At 39.4% G+C, this 25,469-nt stretch overlaps 1 protein-coding gene across 5 annotated transcripts in view; it reads left to right on the top strand.

The window, feature by feature from the left end:
• The window catches only part of ARHGEF28 (Rho guanine nucleotide exchange factor 28), a 324,502-nt gene that overhangs the window by 8,064 nt on the left and 290,969 nt on the right, over nucleotides 1-25,469 (top strand). For 3 of the 5 annotated variants that reach the window (XM_073905346.1, XM_073905347.1, XM_073905342.1), the window contains exon 1: nucleotides 9,477-9,535. The exons of the other annotated variants lie outside the window; for them this stretch is intronic. In XM_073905346.1, the coding sequence (XP_073761447.1) occupies nucleotides 9,493-9,535 (43 nt within the window). In that variant the 5' untranslated portion in view covers nucleotides 9,477-9,492. Of the gene's footprint in view, nucleotides 1-9,476; nucleotides 9,536-25,469 lie in introns of those variants that run through there. 5 annotated transcript variants of the gene reach the window in all.

Below are 25,469 nucleotides of genomic sequence, written 5' to 3'. Positions count from 1 at the left end.
GCCCGATGCGGGACTCGATCCCAGGACCCTGGGACCATGACCTGAGCCGAAGGCAGACGCTTAACCATCTGAGCCACCCAGGCGCCCTTTTTGTCAATGCCTTAAAATATTTGGCATATAGATATTTCACTTTCTCATTTAAGTTATTCCTGTATATCTTTTTTGGTGCTATTGTGTATGGGATTTTTTTCTTCAGGTAGTTAATTGTTAGTGTATAGAAATGCAACAGACTGTATTTTGTACTCTGCAACTTTACTGAATTTAAAGTTTTTTTTGGTTTTGGTTTTTTATTTTGTGTGTGGGGGGTTTTTTTTGGTATAGTCCTTTAGGATTTTCTATAACAAGATTGTGACATTTACTATTTTACTTCATTGTTTCCTATTTGAATGCCTTTTTTTCTCTTGCCTAACTGCCGTAGATAGGATTTTCAGTACTTAGGTCAGACAGGAGTGAAAAGCATGGGCATCCTTGTCTTGTTCTTGACTTTGAAGGGAAAAGTTTTCAACATTTGACTGTTGAGTATGGTGTTAGCTGTGGGTTAGTTACATTATGGCTTTTATTATGTTGAGGTGTATGTTCCTTCTATATCCAAATTGTTGAGAGTTTTTTAAAAAATTTTTTATTGTTAATGTTAATCACCATACATTACATCATTAGTTTTTGATGTAGTGTTCCATGATTCATTGTTTGTGCATAACACCCAGTGCTCCACGCAGAATGCGCCCTCTTTAATACCCATCACCAGGCTAACCCATCCCCCCACCCACCTCCCCTCTAGAACCCTCAGTTTGTTTTTCAGAGTCCATCGTCTTTGTTGAGAGTTTTTATGAAAGTTTGCTGAATTTTGTCAAATGCTTTCTTTGAATCTTTTGAGACAGGTTTTCTATTAACGTATTGTATCACATTTGTTGATTTTTTAATGTGTTTATCACTATTTATAGAAACAGTGCTTTTCTTAGAAATTGTTTGCTGGGGCGCCTAGGTGGCTCAGTCCATCAAGCATCTGCCTTCAGCTCAGGTCATGGTCCTGGGGTCCTGTGATCGGACCCCATATCGGGCTCCCTGCTCAGCAGGGAGTCTGGTTCTCCCTCTCCCTCTTCTCCACCCCACCATGCTCTCTCAAATAAATAAAAAAAATGTTAAAAAAAAAAGAAATGGTTTTGCTGCATTCCATAAGTTTTGATATGTTTTATTAACCATGCTTCCCAAAATATTTTATTTCCCTTTTAATTTCTTTGACCTACCGGTGGTTCAGAAGTGTATTATAATTTATATATATTGTGATTTTCTCTCCCCACCTCCAGCTTTCTTCCTGTTACTGATATCTATATTTGTACCTATGTTTGGAAATGATACTTGATATTTCAATTGTCTTATATTTGTTAGGACAAGTTTTCTTTTTTAAATGTTCTATTCTGTTGAATGGAATGTTTGTATATGTAGGTCCATTGGCCTGCAGTGTACTTCGAGTCTACTATTTCCTTATTGATTTTTCTGTCTAGATGATCTATCCATTGTTGGAAATAGGTTATTGAAGTCCCCTGGTATTACTGCTTTGCTGTCTGTTTCTGCCTTCAGATCTGTTAATTTAACATTTAGGTTTTCTAATAGTAGGTACACATATAATTGTTAAATCTTCTTGATGAATTGACCTTTCTCATTGCATAATGACCTTATGTGCCTCTCATTATAGCTTTTGACTTAAACTTTGTGTCATAAGTATTGTGATCCGTGCTCTCCTCTAATTTCCATTTGCATGGAATATTTTCCTATCCTTGCCCTCTTAGCCTATGAGTGTTCTTCAAGGTTAATGAATCTTCCAGGCAGCTATAGTTAGGTCTTGTTTTTTTGGTCCATTCAGCTGCTCTTTGTCTATTAATTAAAACCATTTTTATTTAGCGTAATGTAGAGTCCTTATTTCTAGGTAAAAACTTACTTTTACTTAATTGCTTTGTGATTATTTCGTAGATCCCTTTTTTCCATTGCTCTCATGTTGTCCCTCTTGGTGAATTAATGAAACTTTCTGGGGTTCTCCTATCCTTTTCCCTGCATGGTTAAATCCCTTTGGGGGATTGTTTTTGGCACCAAGATACTCTGGACTGGCAGAGTGGAATGATGCAGGTAAGATGCTTCCTATGCTCTTGCTATGTGACCATCCTCCATTTTTTTTAGCTCCATAGTATGTATGTATGTATGTATGTATTTATTTTTAAAATATTTATTTGAGAGAGAGAAAGCACAAGCTGGGGGGAGGAGCAGAGGGAGAGGGAGAAGCAGACTCCCCCTGAGAAACGAGCCCAATGTGGGGCTCCATCCCAGGACCCTGAGATCATGACCTGAGCCGAAGGCAGCCGCTTAACCGACTGAGCCACCAGGTGCCCCTAGCTCTGTAGTATTTTTGTTGCTTTTCATTGCAGTGTACAACTTTGCTAGGGCTATTTTTATTGGTTTGTAGGTGTTTGTTGTTTCATTGTTAGGGGGGATGAATGTCAGGACCTACCTCCTAGTTCTCTATTGTGCTGACATCACCCCCCCCCCCAGGTGTATCTTTGGAAAGGTTAAGCTGTTACACTTAATAAGGGGGAGAATTGTTTTTATCATAGTTTGCTGATGAGGTGCCATTCTGAACAATTTACTTTTATGACAGCCCCTTAGATTTAAAAAACATTACATATCCTGCCTTCAAGTCTTCTAATTTGGAAAAGAAAAACCTTTTCATCTTTTGTTAAGTGACAGGATTTGGAATCCTCTCACCACCCCTGGATACTGAACATATTCCAATTTGCTGTATTCTTAAAGTGTAGTACTTTCAGATGCTGTTGGACAGCACAGAGCTCCATAGAACCATTTGTACTCCTGCTTAATACCCCCCCGCCCCAGTCTTCTAGGGAAGCAGTGAAGCCTCAGGGTTAGCATGACCAGCTGCAAATCAGACTTGAGGAGACTCATGGTTCTGCTACTTCCTACCTTGTCTTGGATAAACACCTAACCTTTAGCCGACCATTTTAGCTCTTTTTCTTGTAGCACTGTTAGAAGGATTCCAAAAGATAGTCTGTGGAAAGTGCTTAGCACAGACCAGGGATAGAATAATTGCTCAAATGAAGGCACTGGAACTATGGTACTTCTAAATAGTGTTAGTGAGGGCGCCTGGGTGGCTCAGTTGGTTAAGCGACTGCCTTCGGCTCAGGTCATGATCCTGGAGTCCCGGGATCAAGTCCCACATCGGGCTCCCTGCTCGGCGGGGAGTCTGCTTCTCCCTCTGACCCTCTTCCCTCTCGTGCTCTCTATCTCTCATTCTCTCTCTCTCAAATAAATAAATAAAATCTTAAAAAAAATAGTGTTAGTGACCCTTGATGGTCAGTCATCTAAAAAATTACCAAGTCTGTTTTTTTTTTTTAAACATAGGTTGCTGCTGAGCCCTATCTCCTCTTTTATAGGCTTTTACAATTGGTTTCTTAGTCCTAGGAATAGAACTGAATTTCTCAAATTTATTTTCCTGCATTTAGCCTTTTGCTCTAACTTTCCCAAGTATTTTAGATTGTTAAACTTAGTCACTACTCCTTATAGTTCCAAGTTTTGCACAGGTTTGATAGGGGTTTCTTTAATGCTTTCATGAAAAAATAACACTCTTCTGTAGGCTAACTTCCTAGTCCTGAAGGCAGGGTAATTTGGTGTATCTATACAAATTTCTAATTGATGTTTGCCAATTTCAGGTAGAATTCAACTAATTACTTTTGTACTAGCATCAGATTTTTAATTTGGATCTACGCAATGTCTAACACACCTATCTCTAGTATATGAAGTTAGCAGTTCAGTAATTATATGATGGAATGAGGTTATTCTCAAGCGACTTCCTCTTAAGAAATCCATACTGGCTCCAGGTAGCCACTGTCTCCTCTTTGGGGTACTTAGACATTTAGCCTCCTAATAGTCTGCTCTAATGGCTGCTCTAGGACCTTGTTTAGGGTCAACATGAAACTCCTTGAATCTATACCTTGTAGCATCTGCCTTTTTGAAAATAGGAATGACTTGTGCCTGTCTGCTGTGTGAAACCTGTCCTTTTCCACAGTCCCTGATGGATTATGATTAGGAAGTTGCATAGGATTCTTCTTCGCACATCTAGAAGCCTGGAACTTAGAGCAGCTTGATGCTTTCTTATGATGGACTTTCCACTTAGAGATATTCTTTCTCTCCTTTTCAACTGGAAGGTCATTTCCCTCAAAGAGGAGATGAATTTTAAGTAGAGAAGAGTTCTTTTTATCATTCATTTCACACCAGTCCTAAGCAGACCTATTCATCTCTTTCTTTGATGTTCTTGTTTAAACATAAATTGACACTGCTATATCAACTTTACCAACTTTAAGATAGCAGTGTTGGTATAGTATGTGTAAAAGCCTATGGAAAGAGCTGCATGCTTAACTTTTTGAAACTACACTGTGTATAAACCTTCTTTAAACTAACGTCTTCTATTAGGATAGAAGTGTTTGCAAAAAAAAATTGAAATAAAAATCTTAGTTTTTTTCCCAGCCTCATGTTATTTGGGGCTTTAGTTTGTCTGACATAACTCTTGAGAGCATGACACTCTAATTATTTGAGGAAATGAGGCAGGAGAGCAGGTAAAAAAAAAACATTCTTAGCTTTGTATGTGTGGAAAATCACAGAAACCTAGAAATCAGGAGGACTTCCTTTAGTCTTGAACTCCTAGAATGTGAAAATCTGTACATATATCCATAGAGTGCATATCTTTTCCAAATGGGATGGAACCAATCTTTTCCAGTTGATTATGTCTATGAACTGTGATTTCTTTAGGCAGTGATTTTATTGACTGGGTGGAGGTAGAGTTTGGAATGGGATGAAATGGTGAGGGAAATTAGGCCCAGATGAATCATTGTATAGAAAGTGTAATCTATCTCCCTTTAATTCAGAAAAAGCCACTTTTGTAAGAATCAGCTCATCTAACTTTTCATTGTAGGCTTTCATGTAGTTGCCAGGTTTGCAACTTGTCAGAAGTTCTCAGGGATGGATTTCTCAAAGTGCTTTTTATACTGGTTACCACAGCCCCTAGCAACTTAGCAGGTTACCTGCTGACCACTCCCCATTTTTCAGGCAAGAGACAACACACACAACCTGTTCCCAGTGTTTTAATAGGTTTTTAACTGATGGATTATTAAGGGGGAATAGAAGTAATTGTATGTTTTTTTTGTCACACTAAGTTCAGCAAAACCTGTTTCTTTCATTTGATTGCCAGAACTATTGATAGTGTCCTCATTGAATATCAAAGTTTTAAGAATCTTTAAAATCTTAGCCATGGGAATTCTAATTATTCTTTCAGGGTTAGCTAGCTTCCAACTTGGACTGAAAGAGTTTATTATGAGATGAAGGTCTCATGTCCTTTTTTTTTTTTAGCTTTATAAAATTTTTATGGGCGCCTGGGTGGCTCAGTTGGTTAAGCGACTGCCTTGGGCTCAGGTCATGATCCTGGAGTCCCGGGATTGAGTCCCACATCGGGCTCCCTGCTCAGCAGGGAGTCTGCTTCTTCCTCTGACCCTCCTCCCTCTCATGCTCTCTCTCATTCTTTCTCTCGCAAAAAAAAAAAAAATCTTAAAATTTTTAAAATTTTACATAAGATGCAGATAATCTATTTCACACATAAATTAGGTTGTTTTGCAATAAAATGAATAATCTATGTTTTCTTATCTACAGAAAGTCTCAAAATAGCTTTTTACTTGGCTTGTCTTATAAAAACAGGAACTTTTAGTAGGGAAAACCCAACTTTACCATGAACAGTTGAAGAAAAATCACATCTTGAAGAATGCCAAGCATAAATTGGATGTTACAGAATATACCATTTTGAAAAAGGGAATGACCTGTGCCTGTCTTGTATATTTGAATTCCTCTATCATTCTCTAGTTCCTGATGGATTATGACTGGGAAATCAGGGTGTGTCTTTTTGTATTAAAATAACGAATAAGCATTTTGCCTTTTCACATTGATAGTAGGAAAATTTATCTTCACAGGCTGTTCTATCTTTGCTGATAGCAGCAGAAATTAGAGAAAATGTTGAGATTTAAATGAATTGAACATCTTTTTTTAGTGGGAGTTGAACATGACTGCTGGTGGTTTGTGTCATTCATTTTTTTATTATGTTAATCACCATACATTGCATCATTAGTTTTTGATGTAGTGTTCCATGATTCATTGTTTGCATATAACACCCAGTGCTCCAAGCAGAACGTGCCCTCTTTAATACCCATCACCAGGCTAACCCATCCTCCCACCCCCCTCCCCTCTAGAACCCTCAGTTTGTTTTTCAGAGTCCATAGTCTCTCATGGTTCGTCTCCCCCCTCCGATTTACCCCCCTTCATTCTTCCCCTCCTGCTATCTTCTTCTTCTTCTTTTTTTTTTTTTTAAACATATAACGTATTATTTGTTTCAGAGGTACAGGTCTGTGATTCAACAGTCTTACACAATTCACAGCGCTCACCATTGCACATACCCTCCCCAATGCCTATCACCCAGCCACCCCATCCCTCCCACCCCCCACCACTCCAGCAACCCTCAGTTTGTTTCCTGAGATTAAGAATTCCTCATATCAGTGAGATCATATGATACATGTCTTTCTCTAATTGACTTATTTCTCTTGGCATAATACCCTCCAGTTCCATCCACGTCTTTGCAAATGGCAAGATTTCATTCCTTTGGATGGCTGCATAATATTCCATTGTATATATACCGCATCTTCTTTATCTATTCATCTGTCGATGGACGTCTTGGCTCTTTCCACAGTTTGGCTATTGTGGACATTGCTGCTATAAACATCGGGGTGCATGTACCCCTTCGGATCCCTACATTTGTATCTTTGGGGTAAATACCCAGTAGTGCAATTGCTGGATCGTACAGTAGCTCTATTTTCAACTTTTTGAAGAACCTCCATACTCTTTTCCAGAGTTGTGCCATTCATTTTAACCCTGGTAGTAGACTCTGGGGAAGAAGAAAGATTTTTTTTTTTTTTAATTATTTATTTGACAGAGACAGATAGCAAGAGCAGGAACACAAGCAGGGGGAGTGGGAGAGGGAGAAGCAGGCTTCCTGCCGAGCAGGGAGCCCGATGCGGGGCTCGATCCCAGGACCCTGGGATCACGACCTGAGCTGAAGGCAGATGCTTAATGACTGAGCCACCAAGGCGCCCCAAGAAGAAAGTTTTTACAAGGACTTAATCTGAACATAACACAGGCCAGACCAGGATTTGGTTGAAATCTTAACACTGCCACTGACATACAGGTGGGTCCTGTGGCCTTTTTGGGTGCTGGTGACTTCATTTGTAACTCAGGGGTTTGAGTCAAGCCCTTCTCCACGGTGTATCCCATTCCTAGACTTCATTTCTGTGGGGTTGAAGATGGTGTTTTAAGCATCCCTTCAAATACTGGCATAATGATTGGTTCCCAGAGCACTTCATAGCACTTGGTTGGCAACATCTAAATTGTTCAGGAAGTTGGGTTTGATGATGCTGCTCGTGTGTTCTATTACAGGGAGAAATGCTTGCTCATACCCTGAGATTTCCCATGTTGTTGTTTGTACCTCACTGCTCAGGAAGTATTTACTCAGCCAGTAATAATCTAGCAATTATTTTTAGTTGAATTCTAAGATGACTGAAAATGGGTATTTGACGTTAGATGGAACTTAATGTCCCTATATATCAGTTCGTCTAGACTGGGTGTAGAACATGTCCTGAAATGCACGGCTTTTTTGATAATGCCATTTAAAAAAAGATTGATTGATTGATTGATTGATTGATTGATTTGAGACACAGAGAGAGAGAGAGAGCACAAATAAGAAGGAGGATCAGAGGGAGAGGGAGAAGCAGGCTCCTCGCTGAACAAGGAGCTTAATGTGGGGCTCCATCCCCGGACTCTGGGATCAAGACCTGAGGTGAAGGCAGTCTCTTAACCAACTGAGCCATCCAGGCATCCAAAAATGGTGATGTTTTTAAGGCATGACATTCCTTCTAATTTTCAGTGAACCTCATGATAAAGATAACTTGTTGGTGTTTTGGAAATTGGACATTATTCTGTTGGGGATCTTACTTGGTGAATATAGGGGCTCTAAATCCTCTTCAGGAATTCTTTTCAAAGCGTTGGCACTCTGGAGTGTTGGAGAGTTATGCTTGAGTTTTGAGTCTTCACTGAGCTGAGTTTAGTATTGAGTAACTGTTAATAACTATAAAGCAGGCACATACTGGGTGCTGGAAGCTTAGGTTAAGAGGCTCGGAAGTAGTGTTTGGGGAACTTGAGGTGCAGCCCAATCAGCAGCCATTAATGCAAATAAATACACTGTGGTGTGAGATGGTGTGGGCAGGGCATTCTCAGCAGCCTAAGTGAAGGCATTTTTCTGGGACCCATACCTATATGATGGGGACCAAAGTATTGTCCAGTTTTTCCTGCTGTTCCATTGTTCTAAATCTATATTGTGAATATATATTTGTTTCAGTGATAATGAAAATAAGCAAATTGAAGAAATAAACATTTTAATGAAAATCTATACTTAGGGACTCCAATTTTATTTGTGAACTATCAGATGGCAAATTCAGTCACAAACTCTTGAACTGTAAAATTTATGTATTAAGCAAATACTGTGCTACTTTAAAAAACACCCTTTCCAATTTGGGCTTATATTGTGAATACTTATTCCCCCATGGTTAAATAAATTAGAAAGTTGGTTAGTCAGAAAACACTTCCATGTTCCACTGTGTTTTGGCAATATGCTTGTAATAAGTTTACATGTTGAATTTACATATTAAAACCTAGGTTTGTATACATTCCAATTACAGACATTGAAAACTGAAGCAATTTTAAAGAATTCTGAAAATTTTGATGAAGATTTTCGTGTTGTGCTTCATGTATCAAGATCAAACTGATTCTAAAGTTTCTATTAGGGAACAATTTTCCAGTCTAGGACTAAGCATTGCACAACCTTGAATTAGATCAATGGCCACAGCGTTAGCCAAAATTAAACTAGGGGAGGTAAGCGGTCCTGCCTTATCTTGCCTTAGTGACATTGAACAGTACTCTTGTGAATATGGTGAGCATGTGCTGGTTTTTCTTTGCTTTTGGGCACAGGATCATTTGAACAGCTTAGTAATCAAAACTGAAAATCCTTCTGTGCCAAAACTAAGTGTCACTAAAGTTATGGAGCATTTAAAGTTGCACAACCTTTAGAAGATACTGATGGAATGAATCACCACCTCATGTTGTTTTGACAGGAAGTGTATCATGTCTCAATAATTTCCTTAAAATTTTTTCCTGCCAGGTGCCTGTTTTCTTCTTGTAAACCTATTTCCACAGAATTTCAAATATGTGGTTGATTTTTCCCACTGATGCATTTTGACTGTTCTTCTTTGTTGGGAATACCAAGTGCACTTTTGTTGGTAATGAATTTAAGGCTTACTACAGGGAAGTGAGAAGGAGTAGCTGTTTTGGACATGTTCCGCCAGGATGGTTTTATCTGGTGAGGAGATCTTTTTAAAAGTGTTAAAAGGTAAGTATTGACAGACCCAGTCTAATGCCAGATATACATGAAGTATTTACCCATCTGTGGACAGATTGGGGTAGATTTTCATTTTCTACTTTTTATGTTTTTTATTTTAATTTCAGTATCATTAATATACAGTGTTGTATAGTTTCAGGTGTATAATATAGTGATTCAATGATTCTGTACATTGCTCGTCATGATAAGTGTACTCTTAATCCCTATCACCCACTTCCCTTCTAGTAACTATTAGTTTATTCTCAATAGTTAAGAGTCTGTTTCTTGCTTTGTCTCTCTCTCTTTTTTTTTCCTCTGTTAATTTGTTTTGTTTCTTCACTTCCAGGTAAGTGAAATCATATAGTTACTTTCTCTGGCTTGTTTTCTTAGCATTATACTCTTTAGATCATCCATGTTGTTGCAGATAGCAAGATTTCAGTCTTTTTTATGGCTGAATAATATTCCTGTGGGGTGTGTGTGTGTGTGTGTGTGTGTGTGTGTGTGTGTGTGTGTACATACATCTTTTATATCCATTCATTTATCCATGGACACTTTGGCTGCTATCATAATTTGGCTATTGTAAGTAATGCTGCAATAAACGTAGGGGTGCATATATCTTTCTAAAATTTTAATTAGCATTTTAGTGTTACTTGGGTAAATACCTAGTAATGCAATTACTGGATTGTAGGGTAGTTCTATTTTTAAATTTTTGAGGAACCTCCATACTGTTTTCCAGAGCGGCTGCGCCAGTTTGCCTTACCATGAATAGTGCCAGAGAGTTCCCCCTTCTCTGCATCCTCACCAACTACTGTTGTTTCTTGTTTTGTTGATTTTAGCCATTCTGACTGTGTGAGGTGGTATCTCATTGTACTTTTGATTTGCATTTCCCGGATGATGAGTGATGTTGAGCGTCTTTTCATGTGTCTGTTGGCCATCTGGATGTCTTTTTTGGAAAAAAGTCTGTTCATATCTTCTGCCTGTTTTTTTTTTACAAAATTTTTAGAGGTTTTATTTATTTAACGGGGAGAGAGAATGGGAGAGAGCACAAACAGGGGGAGCAGCAGAGGGAGAGGAAGAAGCACGCTCCCAGCAGAGCAGGGAGCCCAAAGCAGGGCTCGATCCAGGACCCTGGGATTATGACCTGAGCTGAAGGCAGACGCTTAACCGCCTCAGCCACCCAGGCACCTCTGCCCATTTTTGAATTATTTCTTTTCTGGGTGTTGAGTTTGATAAGTTCTTTATAGATTTTGGATACTAACCTTTATCCAGTATGTCATTTGCAAATACCTTCTCCCTTTCCACAGATTGTCTTTTGGATTTGTTGTTTGTTTCTTTTGCTGTTCAGTAACTTCTTATTTTGATGTAGTCCTAATAGATTTTTTTTTTAACGATTTTAGTTTTTTATTTATTTGATAGAGAGAGAGCAGGAATACAAGCAAGGGGAGTGGGAGAGGGAGAAGCAGGCTTCCCATGGAGCAGGGAGCCTGATGTGGGGCTTGATCCCAGGACCCTGGGATCATGACCTGAGCCGAAGGCAGGTGCTTAACAACTGAGCCACCCTGGTGCCCCAATAGTAGATTTTTAATTTTATTTCCCTTGCCTCAAAAAACATATCTAGAAAAATGTTGCTATGACTGTTGTCAGACAAATTACTTAACTGTACTCTCTTCTAGGATGTTTATGGTTTCAGGTCTCACATTTAGGTCTTTCATCCATTTTGAGTTTATTTTTTCTATGGTGTAAGATAATGGTCCAGTTCCATTCTTTTTGCATGGAGCTCTCCTGTTTTTCTGGCACTATTTGTTGAAGAGACTTGTCTTTTTTCCATTGGATAGTCTTTCCTGCTTTGTCGAAGATTAGTTGACGGCATAGTTGTGGGTCCATTTCTGGGTTTTCTATTCTGTTCCATTGAACTATGTGTCTGTTTTTGTGCCAGTCCCATACTGTTATGATTACTGCAGCTTTGTAATATAACTTGAAGTCCAGAATTGTGATATTGTCAGCTTTGTTTTTCTTTTTCAAGATTTCTTTGGCTATTTGGGGTCTTGTGGTTCTATATAAATTTTAGGATTGTTGGTTCTAGTTCTGTGAGAAAAGCTGTTGGTATTTTGGTAGAGATTGTATTAAATCTGTAGATTGCTTTGGGTAGTATGGACATTTTTGGGGGGGATAAGATGAAAATTTTAACAATATTCTTCCAATCCATGAGCATGGAATATTTTCATTTGTGTCATCTTTAATTTCTTTCATCAGTGTTTTATAGTTTCCACAGTACAGGTCTTAGACCTCCTCGGTTAAGTATGTATCCTAGGTTTTCTGTTATTTTTGGTGCAGTTGTAAATGGGATTGCTTTCTTAATTTATTTCTGTTGCTTCATTATTGGTGTGTAGAAATGCAATGGATTTCTGTACATTGATTTAGTATTCTACTCAATTCATTTATCAGTTCTAGTAGTTTTTTTGTGTGGAATCTTTATAGTTTTCTATACATATTTTCATGTCCTTTGCAAATGATGATAGTTTTACTTGTTCCTTACCAATTTGGATGCCTTTTATCATTTTCTGTTTTGTATACATATGTAATTAAGCATGATGTTCTTTTATAATGAGCATGAGCTCCCTTGAAATAAAACAAATAAAACAATAATAAGGAGGTATTTATGTATCTATTTTTAAAAAAGATTTTTGTATTAGAGAAAGAGAGCGGGGGGAGGGGCAGAGAGAGTGGGAGAGAAAGTCTTAAGCAGACTCTGTACTGAGCACGGAGCCCGACGTGGGGCTCGATCTCACTACCCTGAGATTTAGACCTGGGCTGAAACCAAGAGTTGGATGCCTAACAGATTGCACCACCCAAGCACCCATAAGGAGCTATCCACTTTAAGCCAGATACTATTCAAGGCAATATGAGAGATGTGGGAATGTAGAGCCCCCTGACTGAGGACATACAGGTCCCCCCTCACAGGGCAGCTTGTGTAGTGGCTGCTGAGAGGGGTGTGGTATGGGTGTTCTCATATGTTTAGACCTGGGGACTCTGGCAGGGAGGAATAGCCATTGTATGAAGCAGCCTTTCTTGGCCTTCTGGTAGGAGCAGATGCAGAAATATGTGTTCCCTAAATTAAGAAATTACATGAATGTGTGCAAAGAAGCTTTAATTTAGTAACTTGTGCATTTTGTATTGAGAACATGGATGTGTTTGCCTTTGGATATGGAGTGAGAGTGTATCTGTATGTATATCATAATGAGGTTTATGTACATTTGATTACTATAATAAAAACATGTAAAATTTTTATCAGTGAATTACAACCCACAGCCTTTTGTTTTATAGTCTTCCTATATTTTTTGTATGATTTCAATTCAGCGGTTTCCCAACTCTTCCCTTCTTTGGGAGGATAAGTATATCCCTTACCTTTATTGAATATAGAATTATTGCACGGCAAGTACAGTTTATAGTATGCTCCCTTCTTTTAAATAAAAATGACAGTGGTTTCAGGGTGCCTGGGTGGCTCAGTCATTTAGGGGGTTGACTCTTGGTTTCGGCTCAGGTCATAGTCTCAGGGTCTTGCGATCAATCCCCATGTCGGGCTCCACACTTGTGGAGCCTGCTTGGGATTCTCTCTCTCTCTTTTTTTATGAACATATAATGTATTATTTGTTTCAGGGATACAGATCTGTGATTCATCAATCTTACACAATTCACAGTGCTCACCACAGCACTTAAAATCCCCAGTGTCCAACACCCAGCCACCCCATCCCTCCCACTCTCCTCCACTCCAGCTTCCCTCAGTTTGTTTCCTGAGATTAAGAGGCTCTTATGGTTTGTCTCCCTCTCTGGTTTCATCTTGTTTCATTTTTCCCTCTCTTCTGCTATGATCCTCTGTCTTGTTTCTCAAATTCCTCATATCAAGGAGATCATGTGATACTTCTTTCTCTGATTGACTTATTTCGCTTAGCATAATACCCTCTAGTTCCATCCACGTCATTGCAAATGGCAAGATTTCATTTTTTTGATGGCTGCATAAATTCCATTTGTATACACACCACATCTTCTTTATCCATTCATCTATTGATGGACAGCTGGGCTCTTTCCACAGTTTGGCTATTGTGGACATTGCTGCTATAAACATTGGGCTGCATGTGCCCCTTCGGATCCCTACATTTGTATCTTTGGAGTAAATACCCAGTAGTGCAATTGCTGGGTCATATGGTAGCTCTGTTTTCAACTTTTTGAGGAACCTCCGTACTGTTTTCCAGAGCGGATGCACCAGCTTGCATTCCCACCAACAGTGTAGGAGGGTTCCCCTTTCTCCGCATCCCCGCCAACATCTGTCATTTCCTGACTAGTTAATTTTAGCCATTCTAACTGGTGTGAGGTGGTATCTCATTGAGGTTTTGATTTGGATTTCCCTGATGCCGAGCGATGTTGAGCACTTTCTCATGTGTCTGTTGGCCATTTGGATGTCTTCTTTGGGAAAATGTCTGTTCATGACTTCTGCCCATTTCTTGATTGGATCATTTGTTCTTTGGGTGTTGAGTTTAATAAGTTCTTTATAGATTTTGAATACTAGCCCTTTATCTGATATGTCATTTGCAAATATTTTCTCCCATTCTGTCGGTTGTCTTTTGGTTTTGTCAACTGTTTCTTTTGCTGTGCAAAAGCTTTTTATCTTGATGAAGTCCCAATAGTTCATTTTTGCCCCTGCTTCCCTTGCCTTTGGCATTGTTTCTAGGAAGAAGTTGCTGTGGCTGAGGTCAAAGAGGTTACTGCCTGTGTTCTCCTTTAGGATTTTGATGGACTCCTGTCTCACGTTTAGGTCTTTCAACGATTTTGAGTCTATTTTTGTGTGTGGTGTCAGGAAATGGTCCAGTTTCATTCTTCTGCATGTGGCTGTCCAATTTTCCCAACACCATTTGTTGAAGAGACTGTCTTTTTTCCATTGGACATTCTTTCCTGCTTTGTCGAAGATTAGTTGACCATAGAGTTGAGGGTCCATTTCTGGGCTCTCGATTCTGTTCCATTGATCTGTGTGTGTGTTTTTGTGCCAGTACCATACTGTCTTGATGTTGACAGCTTTGTAATAGAGCTGGAAGTCCGGAATTGTGATGCCGCCAGCTTTGCTTTTCTTTTTCAACATTCCTCTGGCGATTCGGGGTCTCTTCTGGTTCCATACAAATTTTAGGATTATTTGTTCCATTTCTTTGAAAAAAGTGGATGGTATTTTGATGGGGATTGCATTGAATGTGTAGATTGCTCTAGGTAGCATTGACATCTTCACAATGTTGATTCTCCCAATCCATGAGCATGGAACGTTTTTCCATTTCTTTGTGTCTTCTTCAATTTCTTTCATGAGTATTTTAGTTTTCTGAGTACAGATCCTTTGCCTCTTTGGTTAAATTTATTCCTAGGTATCTAATGGTTTTGGGTGCAATTGTAAATGGGATCGACTCCTTGATTTGTCTCTCTTCTGTCTTGTTGTTGGTGTATAGGAATGCCACTGATTTCTGTGCATTGATTTTATATCCTGCTACTTTACTGAATTCCTGTATGAGTTCTAGCAGTTTTGGCGTGGAGTCTTTTGGGTTTTCCACATACAGTATCATATCATCTGCAAAGAGTGAGAGTTTGACTTCCTCTTTGCCGATTTGGATGCCTTTGATTTCTTTTTGTTGTCTGATTGCTGTGGCTAGGACTTCTAATACTATGTTGAATAGCAGTGGTGAGAGTGGACATCCCTGCCGCGTTCCTGACCTTAGGGGAAAAGCTCTCAGCCTTTCCCCATTGAGAATGATATTCGCTGTAGGTTTTTCATAGATGGCTTTTATGATATTGAGGTATGTACCCTCTATCCCTATACTCTGAAGAGTTTTGATCAAGAAAGGATGCTGTACTTTGTCAAATGCTTTTTCTGCCTCTATTGAGAGGATCCTATGATTCTTGTTCTTTCTTTTGTGAATGTATTGTATCACGTTGATTGATTTGTGGATGTTGAACCAGGCTTGCAGCCCAGGGATAAATCCCACTTGGTCATGGTGAATAATCCTTTTAATGTACTGTTGGATCCTATTGGCTAGTATTTTGGTGAGAATTTTTGCATCCATGTTCATCAAGGATATTGGTCTGTAATTCTCCTTTTTGATGGGGTCTTTGTCTGGTTTTGGGATCAAGGTAATGCTGGCCTCATAAAATGAGTTCGGAAGTTTTCCTTCCATTTCTATTTTTTGGAACAGTTTCAGGAGAATAGGTATTAATTCTTCTTTAAATGTCTGATAGAATTCCCCTGGGAAGCCATCTGGCCCTGGGCTTTTGTTTGTTGGGAGATTTTGGATGACTGCTTCAATTTCCTTAGTGGTTATAGGTCTGTTCAGGTTTTCTATTTCTTCCTGGTTCAATTTTGGTAGTTGATACATCTCTAGGAATGCACTCATTTCTTCCAGGTTATCTAATTTTCTGGCATAGAGTTGCTCATAGTATGTTCTTATAATTGTTTGTATTTCTTTGGTGTTGGTTGTGATCTCTCCTCTTTCATTCATGATTTTGTTGATTTGGGTCATTTCTCTTTTCTTTTTGATCAGTCTGGCCAGGGGTTTATCAATCTTGTTAATTCTTTCAAAGAACCAGCTCCTAGTTTCGTTGATCTGTTCTACTGTTCTTTTGGTTTCTAGTTCATTGATTTCTGCTCTGATCTTTATGATTTCTCTTCTCCTGCTGGGTTTAGGCTTTATTTGCTGTTCTTTCTCCAGCTCCTTTAGGTGTAGGGTTAGGTTGTGTATTTGAGACCTTTCTTGTTTCTTGAGAAAGGCTTGTATTGCTATATACTTTCCTCTCAGGACTGCCTTTGCTGTATCTCAAAGATTTTGAACAGTTGTGTTTTCATTTTCATTGGTTTCCATGAATTTTTTTAATTCTTCTTTAATTTCCTGGTTGACCCATTCATTCTTTAGTAGGATGCTCTTTAGCCTCCATGAGCCTCCAACTCAAACCAGTATTTGAGTTCTTTCCGACTTTCCTCTTGTGATTGAGTTCTAGTTTCAAAGCATTGTTGTCTAAAAATACGCAGGGAATGATCCCAGTCTTTTGGTACCGGTTGAGACCTGATTTGTGACCTAGGATGTGATCTATTCTGGAGAATGTTCCATGGGCACTAGAGAAGAATTTGTATTCTGTTGCTTTGGGATGGAATGTTCTGAATATATCTGTGAAGTTCCTTTGGTCCATTGTGTCATTTAAAATCTTTATTTCCTTGTTGATCTTTTGCTTAGATGATCTGTCCATTTCAATGAGGGGGGTGTTAATGTCCCCCACTATTACTGTATTGCTGTCAATGTGTTTCTTTGCTTTTGTTATTAATTGACTTATGTAATTGGCTGCTCCCATGTTCGGGGCATAGATATTTACAATTGTTAGATCTTCTTGTTGGATAGACCCTTTAAGTATGATATAGTGTCTTTCCTCTTCTGTTATTATAGTCTTTATTTTAAAAATCTAATTTGTTTGATATAAGGATTGCCACCCCAGCTTTCTTTTGGTGTCCATTAGCATGGTAAATGGTTTTCCACCCCCTCACTTTCAATCTGGGGGTGTCTTTGGGTCTAAAATGAGTCTCTTGCACCCCAGCATATCGATGGGTTTTGTTTTTTAATCCAATCTGATAGCTTGTGTCTTTTGATTGGGGCATTTAGCCCATTTACATTCAGGGTAACTATTGATAAAGATATGAATTTAGTGCCGTTGTATTGCCTGTAAGGTGACTGTTACTGTATATTGTCTGTGTTCCTTTCTGGTCTATGTTACCTTTAGGCTCTCTCTTTGCTTAGAGGACCCCTTTCTATATTTCTTGTAGGGCTGGTTTCGTGTTTGCAAATTCCTTTAGTGTTTGTTTGTTCTGGAAGCTTTTTATCTCTTCTTCTATTTTCAATGACAGCCTAGCTGGATATAGTATTTTTGGCTGCATATTTTTCTCGTTTAGTGCTCTGAACATATCATGCCAGTCCTTTCTGGCCTGCCAGGTCTCTATGGATAGGACTGTTGCCAATCTAATGTTTCTACCATTGTAGGTTACAGATCTCTTGTCCCGTGCTGCTTTCAGGTTTTTCTCTTTGTCTCTGAGACTTGTAAGTTTTACTATTAGATGTCGGGGTGTTGACCTATTATTATTGATTTTGAGGGGGGGTTCTCTGTGCCTCCTGGATTTTGATGCCTGTTTCCTTCCCCAAATTAGGGAAGTTCTCTGCTATAATTTGCTCCAGTATACCTTCTGCCCCTCCCCTTTCTTCTTCTTCTGGGATCCCAATTATTCTAATATTGTTTCATCTTATGGTGTCACTTATCTCTTGAATTCTGCCCTCGTGGTCCAGTAGTTGTTTATCTCTCTTTTTCTCAGCTTCTTTATTTTCCATCATTTGGTCTTCTATATCACTCATTCTCTCTTCTCCCTCATTTACCCTAGCAGTTAGAGCCTCCATTTTTGATTGCATCTCATTAATAGCCTTTTTGATTTCGACTTGGTTAGATTTTAGTTCTTTTATTTCTCCAGAAAGGGTTTTTCTAATATCTTCCATGCTTTTTTCAAGCCCAGCTAGTATCTTTAAAATCATCATTCTGAACTCTAGTTCCAACATCTTACTAATGTCCATATTGATTAGGGCCCTGGCAGTCGGTACTGCCTCTTGTTCTTTTTTTTGAGTGATTTTCTCCATCTTGTCATTTTGTTCAGAGGAGAATAGATGAGTGAGAGAACAAAATGCTAACAGGGTAACAACAACACCAGAAAAATATACACTAAACAAATCAGAAGTGACCCGAAACTGGGGGAAAAGAAAGGGAAAGAAAGAAAACAGAAAAAGAAAAAGAAAAAGATAAAAACAAACAAACAAAAAACAGAATATGATCAAATATGATCAGGCTGGTGCATAGATCAGTGCCACACAGTAGATTTTGGGAGTATTTTGGTCTAACTGCCTCCCAAAATTTTAAAGAAAGAAAAACTTATATATGTACAAAAATAAGGGTAAATATGATTCAGGGATGGAATATGACTGTAAAGATGAAAATTATAAAAGATTTTATAAAAGGAATTGATAAGAAGTTGGTTGAAAAAAGAAAGAAGAGGATTAAAAAAAAAGGGAGAGAATGATCAGGCAGGAGAGTAGAACAAAGCCATAAACTAGAGATTTAGGGTATATTTTGTCCTGTTAGGAGAAACTGTATTCCAAAATTTTAAAAAGAGAACTATACACACACACACACACACACACACACACACACACACACACACACACACCAAAAATTAGCATAACTACTATGAAGGGATAGAATATGACTCTAAAAATGAAAAATAAAAAAGATTTTTTAAAAAAGGGATTGATAAGATGTTGGTTGAAAAAGGGAAAAAGAAAAATTCAAAAAAAAAAGTTAAAAAGTAAAATTAACTTTGAAAGACTAAAGAATCATGGCAAAAAAGCCATGAATTCTATGTGCAGTATTCCCCCAGCGCTGGAGTTCTCCCGTTCTCCTTGATTGGTAAACTTGGTCTTGGCTTGTTGGCTGTTCATGCAGATCTTCTGGGGGAGGGGCCTGTTGCCGTGGTTCCCAAATGTCTTTGCCGCAGGCGGAATTGCCCCGCCCTTGCCAGTCTGGGCTAGGTAATCCGTTCGGGTTTGCTCTCAGGAGCTTTTGTTCCCTGCAAGCTCTCGGTACAGCTTTGGAGGATGAGAGTGGAAATGGCGGCTTCCCAATCTCCTCCCTGGAGGAGCCAAGAAGTCGGGGCCCTGCTCTTCAGTGCGCCCCCAGAGAAAAGCAGTCAGTCACTCCCGTCTCCCCGGTCTCTGGCCGCAATCCGTGCTCACCCGGCCTGTGACCGAGCGTTTCTATCTCTGGCACCCGACCCCGTGTGGAGTCTCCAAACCCGGCAGATCCCTGCGGTGTCCTCCCACGCGGCTCCTCCCGGGGGAGGAAGGGGAGTCTCCCCGGCTCTGCCGCTTGTTGGGTCCCTGCTGGAGGAGCAGTGGCCCGACTGGGCCGCGGATCACAGTTTATGGCAACCCCGAACTGAGAGCCCGCACCTCGGCTCCGTCTCTGCAGCTGGCTTCCCCGCTCCGATACCTGGGAGCTCTGCTGCACTCAGGCACCCCTGGTCTTTCTGTGACCCCGAGGGTCCTGAGACCCCACTGTCCTGTGAGGGTTCCACCCTCTGCTTAGCCACTGGAGTGACATCCCTCAGCAGAGCCGACTTTTAAAAGTTCCGATTTTTTTCCCCGTGGCTCTATCACTTGCTGGTAGCGGCTGACGGAGACCCTCCCCCCGCCATCTATCTTCCTGAATATCGCCTCAGATTCACTTCTCTTCATGTCCTACCTTCTAGGAAGTGGTTGCTTTTCTGTTCAGAGAGCTGCTGTTCTTCTTTTCTTCGATCTCCTGTTGAGTTCGTAGGTGTTCAGAATGGTTTGATCCCTATTCAGCTGAATTCCTGAGACCAGACGAAATTTAGGTCTCCTACTCCGCCATCTTGCTCCTCTCTTTCTCTTACAAAAACAAACAGTGGTTTCTTTTACAAGTTTTAACATTTCTGGTAGTATTACATTGTATATAGGTAGTGAGCCTCATATTACTAGTCATTTAAAGGCGTATAACTTTGTAATTTATCACATGTAATTTTGAAGACTAGATTTTTATGAAGGCATGCTTGTAGGGGTTGACGTGTAATTAGAGGCAGTCCTGCTATAGATATTAGTATAAGCTTTTTACTGTGCTTAGAAAACTAGTTTTCTATTATAGTTTTTCTAGGTTTATAAAAAAAATTGTGTAGGAAAAAAATACAATGGATTTGCAAACCACTGTCCCATTCTTGTATCCTTAATGGGGTTAAATGTGAAAACTAGTAAAGTGAGATGCCTATATAGGAAAAATTTAATGTTCTTTTTTTTTTTTTTTTAAAGATTTTTTTTTTATTTATTTATTCATGAGAGACAGAGAGAGAGAGAGAGAGAGAGAAGCAGAGGGAGAAGCAGGCTCCCAAGGAGCAGGGAGCCTGATGTGGGACTCGATCCCAGGACCCTGGGATCATGACCTGAGCCGAAGGCAGACGCTTAACCATCTGAGCCACCCAGGCGCCCAAAATTTAATGTTCTTGAAAATGGCAAGTCTAGGACACCAGCACTATAGTGTGCAGAGCGACAGAGGGACTGTGAGCTGGGGCTGAGTGGGCACTCTACCTGGGCTCCTGGCCCTCATCCCAGCTCTATCCCTTGGGTTCTTCTCTGCACTCACCTGCACAGATCAGGTAGGTACTTAGTCACAAGCCCACAGCAGTACTCAGACCTCAGTCCTCATTTGCCTCAGCCATCCCCTTTTGTGATTCTGTGAGCAGTCTATAATAGATGCATGTAGGATGTGAAAAGCCCGTATGGAAATTAAGCAGCCTTTTTATTTTATGTACCTTGTGTTAGAATGCCATTTAACTGTCAGGCAGAGCTTTTTTAAAAAAATTTTTTAAAAGATTTTATTTATTTATATGGCAGAGGGAGACACAGCAAGAGAGGGAACACAAGCAGGGGGAGTGGGAGAGGGAGAAGCAGACTCCCCACTGAGCAGGGAGCCCGACGCGGGGCTCGATCCCAGCACCCTGGGATCATGACCTGAGCCGAAGGCAGATGCTTAATGACTGAGCCACCCAGGCGCCCCAGTTAGGCAGAGCTTTGATCTCTGTAGTGACAGAGAATTTCTGCCAACAGAGGTCTCATGGTCCAGCATTCAGTTTAACTGAACTTCTTTAGTATTATGCTTGACAAAACTGCGGAACAGTTATAGGAATGAAGAATAAATCCTTAGCTGACTAACTTAGAGAAACTGAATTCTAAATAGGTGACTTTAGCTTCATATGCAGTTCCCACATAATCCTAAAATTAAATAAGTATTGGGTGCAAAGGTAGGTGAACTTGATGGGTGTTTTTGTACTTCTAGTTTCCTCATCTATGAAATGGGGATAATGCCAGTGTTCTGGATAAAACTGGATAGTTTGCCAGTCAAATGAAGTCATAAACGGAAATACTTTGGTTTTATATTTTTGAGTAATTAAAAATTTTGAAAACCTAAATGATGATAATTTTGCAGGTAGAGCTATTGTCTAGATTTACTATTGCTTATACATGCTATAAATGTACATGTGAAAAAACAGTGACCGATCATTTGGTACCATGCCAGCTCCTCTGTCTTTATGTTAATTTAATACTTGTGCATTTAATAACATGAAAGAAAAATGTGGAGCCAAATCAAATTAGGGAGCAAAATATCAAAGAGGCCAATTCTATAAGAAAGGAGCTGATGAATGGCCATGTTCTGGTAGGAATCCCTTGTTCTGTACTTGAGGTTGGAAAAAAACAATAAAAAATAAACCACTTTAAACCCCACTTTTTTTTCTTCCATTGTTGAGCTAGAGTATAAAGCCATTTGAAAAAGAACATTAGTGAAGCATTTTGTTATAGCACATTGTTCTTCTCTTCAGGAAAAGCAAATTACCACCAAAAGAGATTTTGTTAGTAATTCATTTGTTGGTGGGAATATATACATTTAAGTCGTTTGTAAATGGCTGCCACTTTTATTAAATAAATTTTCTTTTTTTAAACACAGTATTTGAGAAAGCGAGCGAGCATGAGCAATGGGAGAGGGAGAGGGAGAAGCAGGCTCCACACTGAGCAGGGAGCCCCATGTGGGGCTTTATCCCAGGACCCCGGTATCATGACCTGAGCCAAAGGCAGAAGCTTAAACCGACTGAGCCACCCAGGTGCCCCTAAATAAAGTTTCATGAGCCCCAAGCATTAGTATTTGGTAGTCCCTTCAAAATCAGTTGACAAGAGTCTTGTCTTTTGCATTGGTGGTCAAATGAAAAGATGAAGACTGGGTAAAGAACTTTTTTCTCATCTTGTCTGGATTTGGGAGTCATAATCAATTTTAACAATTATTTTATCAGTTGACACTCTATCGTGGAAGATTTTGGAATAAGTACATGCTGAATATCCTGGAATTTTGAGTTGTGATGCCTTCCTGGGAAGGATTTGGATCTTGAACATATTTTTTATTTATTTATTTTTTTAAAATATTTTTTTTATTAGAGAGAGAGAGAGAGATCATGAGCAGGGTGAGGGATAGAGGGAGAAGCAGACTCCTTGAACATATTTTTTAAAAATCTCACTTCTAGGTCTTGGGTTTGGTGCACATAGTGTTTCTACTGCATAAGATGGGGACTTCTCCTAATTAGCCCATGATTGCCATAGGCCATAAGAAATAGAGCCCCTGTGTAAATGTGTTTGTGCGGTTGGGAAAAACGAGGCTTATGATGTTTATCCAACCATCTGAACAGTTCCTGTAGCATTTGAGGGCCCTACTACAGGGAGTCAGTTGTGTAATTCAGTTTGGAATTCTGGAGTTGCTATTAACAACGAAGATGATAAATATTAATTGCTTTCCCTTTGTTTGGCACTGTGCTTACAGCTTCGTGAATGTTTTAATTCCTTGAACAACCTCACCATTAGTTTTACAGATGAGGAAACTAAGGAAAACTTAGGCAATGCTTTCTAGGTCCAGTAGCTTATTGATCTCTGGTCTCTGGCACTCCTTTCACTCTTAACTTTGCCATGGTGTCTAAGAAGGTGAGGAGGGGGAAATCCAGCTTGTTCACATTAATAATAGGTTATGCTCTAATCAACTGATCGAAAGTTCTCACTGCCTCTGTATCTTCAAATTTGTCTTGATAGTGACATGAAATGCCTCATCTTTTACACTTACTACAACCTATGTAAGACACTTGCCTGTGTTTGATTTGATTTATATAGCTTGACATCTTAAATATTTCCAGGATGAAGAGTGTAATAAGTCACTGGTTGGTCAGTTATGACCTCTTGAAGTTCATGGCTGTTTTTTTTAGAGGAAATGCTCCAGACGAGGCACAGAATTCTGACGTCAGTACCTGTACTGTTCCCAGCATTTTTATGCATTCCAGGAGGCTGTTTACATTTTAAAGAATTTTGAACTTGGTGACTGCTCATTTAGGCACTCCCCAGGATTTCTCTACTTTCTATTCTTGATCACTCTGCACTTGGTCTTCATTGACCTTGATTGTATCCCCTTGGGCCACTTCAGTTTCCATTGGATTCCCAAGGGTGGGCTGTGGCCACCCCCTTTCCCCAACCTGCCAGGGTGCAGATAATAAGGGGGCATGTTTTCTGCAGGGAAACACTGTCAGAAAAGGCTTTAGTCAGTCTGGTTTTTGCTATTACCATGTACCAGCAGTTCTGAACAATAGCTGTTAATGTTACTTGCCACCAAAATTCTTCTGTTGGTCTAAGTTCTTTTTTTTTTAATTAATTTTTTTATTATTATGTTATGTTAATCACCATACATTACATCATTAGTTTTTGATGTAGTGTTCCATGATTCATTGTTTGCATATAGCACCCAGTGCTCCGTGCAGAACGTGCCCTCTTTAATACCCATCACCAGGCTAACACATCCCCACCCCAGAACCCTCAGTTTGTTTCTCAGAGTCCATAGTCTCCCATGGTTTGTCTCCCCCTCCGATTTACCCCCCTTCATTCTTCCCCTCCTGCTAGCTGCTGCTGCTTTTTTTTTTTTTTTTAACGTATAATGTATCATTTGTTTCAGAGGTACAGGTCTGTGATTCAATAGTCTTACACAATTCACAGCGCTCACCATTGCACATACCCTCCCCAATGTCTATTACCCAGCCACCCCATCCCTCCCACCCCCCCACTCCAGCAACCCTTAGTTTGTTTCCTGAGATTAAGAATTCCTCATATCAGTGAGGTCATATGATACTGTTGGTCTAAGTTCTAAAATTGGATTTTGATATCTATATAAACTTCAAATTAGCACATTTTAATGACTTACCCTTTAATTTTCATATTGAAAACAATGTCAGTTAATTATGATGACTCCCATTTATTCAACTGGTCCCTAACACAAGCTTTACAAATTGTGAGAGCGGTTAGAAAAGATATGGCATCAATCATACTCACTTCAGTTTCAGTTTGTGTGTCCAATATCTGTAGTACTACTTAATAGTGTATATAAACAGTGGGTTTGAAATAAGCAATGATAGCACAGTGATGGTAAAAACCAAGACAACAAAACTTGAGATAGTTGAATTCTGTCCTACTATGAGACCAAGTGGAGTTTGTTTAAAATGTAAAGCAGTGACTGGAGAAAAGGTAACCCTCGTGCACTGTTGGTGGGAATGCAAACTGGTGGAGCCATCATGGAAAACAGTAGGGAGGTTTCTCAAAAAAAGGAGAACTAGAATTACCATATTATCCAGTAATTCCACTACTAGGTATTTACCCAAAGCGTATGAAAACACTAATTTGAAAAGATACACAAACCCCAATGTTTATTGCAATATTACTTGTAATAGCCTAAGTGTCAATCAATAGATAGGTGGATAAAAAAATGTGCGCCCATGCGTGTGTGTGCAAACACACACACACACACAGGAATATTACTCAGCCATAAAAAAGAATGAAATCTTGCTATTTGTAACAACATGGATGGACCCAGAGGGTATAATATTAAATAAAATAAGTCAGTTGGAGAACAGCAAATACCATATGATTGCATGCATATGTGGAATTTAAGAAACAAAACAAGTGAACAAAGAAAAAAGTCAAACAAAAAGGAGACTTTTAAGTATAGAGAACAAAATGATGGTTACCAGAAGGGAGAGGGGTGTGGGAGAATGGGTAAAATAGGTGATGGGGATAAAAAGTACACTTATCGTGATGAGCACTGAGTAATGTATAGAATTGTTGAATCACTATATTGCATGCCTGAAACTAATATAACATTGCGTTAATTATCCTGGAATTAAAAGGTCTGAATATGTAAAATGTAAAGCAGTGAAGGAATTTAATCCTGTTGGACTCTGAAAAACAAACTAAGG

This window comes from Callorhinus ursinus, unplaced genomic scaffold (genome assembly GCF_003265705.2).
Source record: "Callorhinus ursinus isolate GAN/ISIS: 27379988/994484 unplaced genomic scaffold, GSC_fseal_2.0 scaffold23, whole genome shotgun sequence".
NCBI classification, from domain to species: Eukaryota; Metazoa; Chordata; class Mammalia; order Carnivora; family Otariidae; genus Callorhinus; species Callorhinus ursinus.
This window is presented reverse-complemented; position numbering and strand designations above follow the sequence as displayed.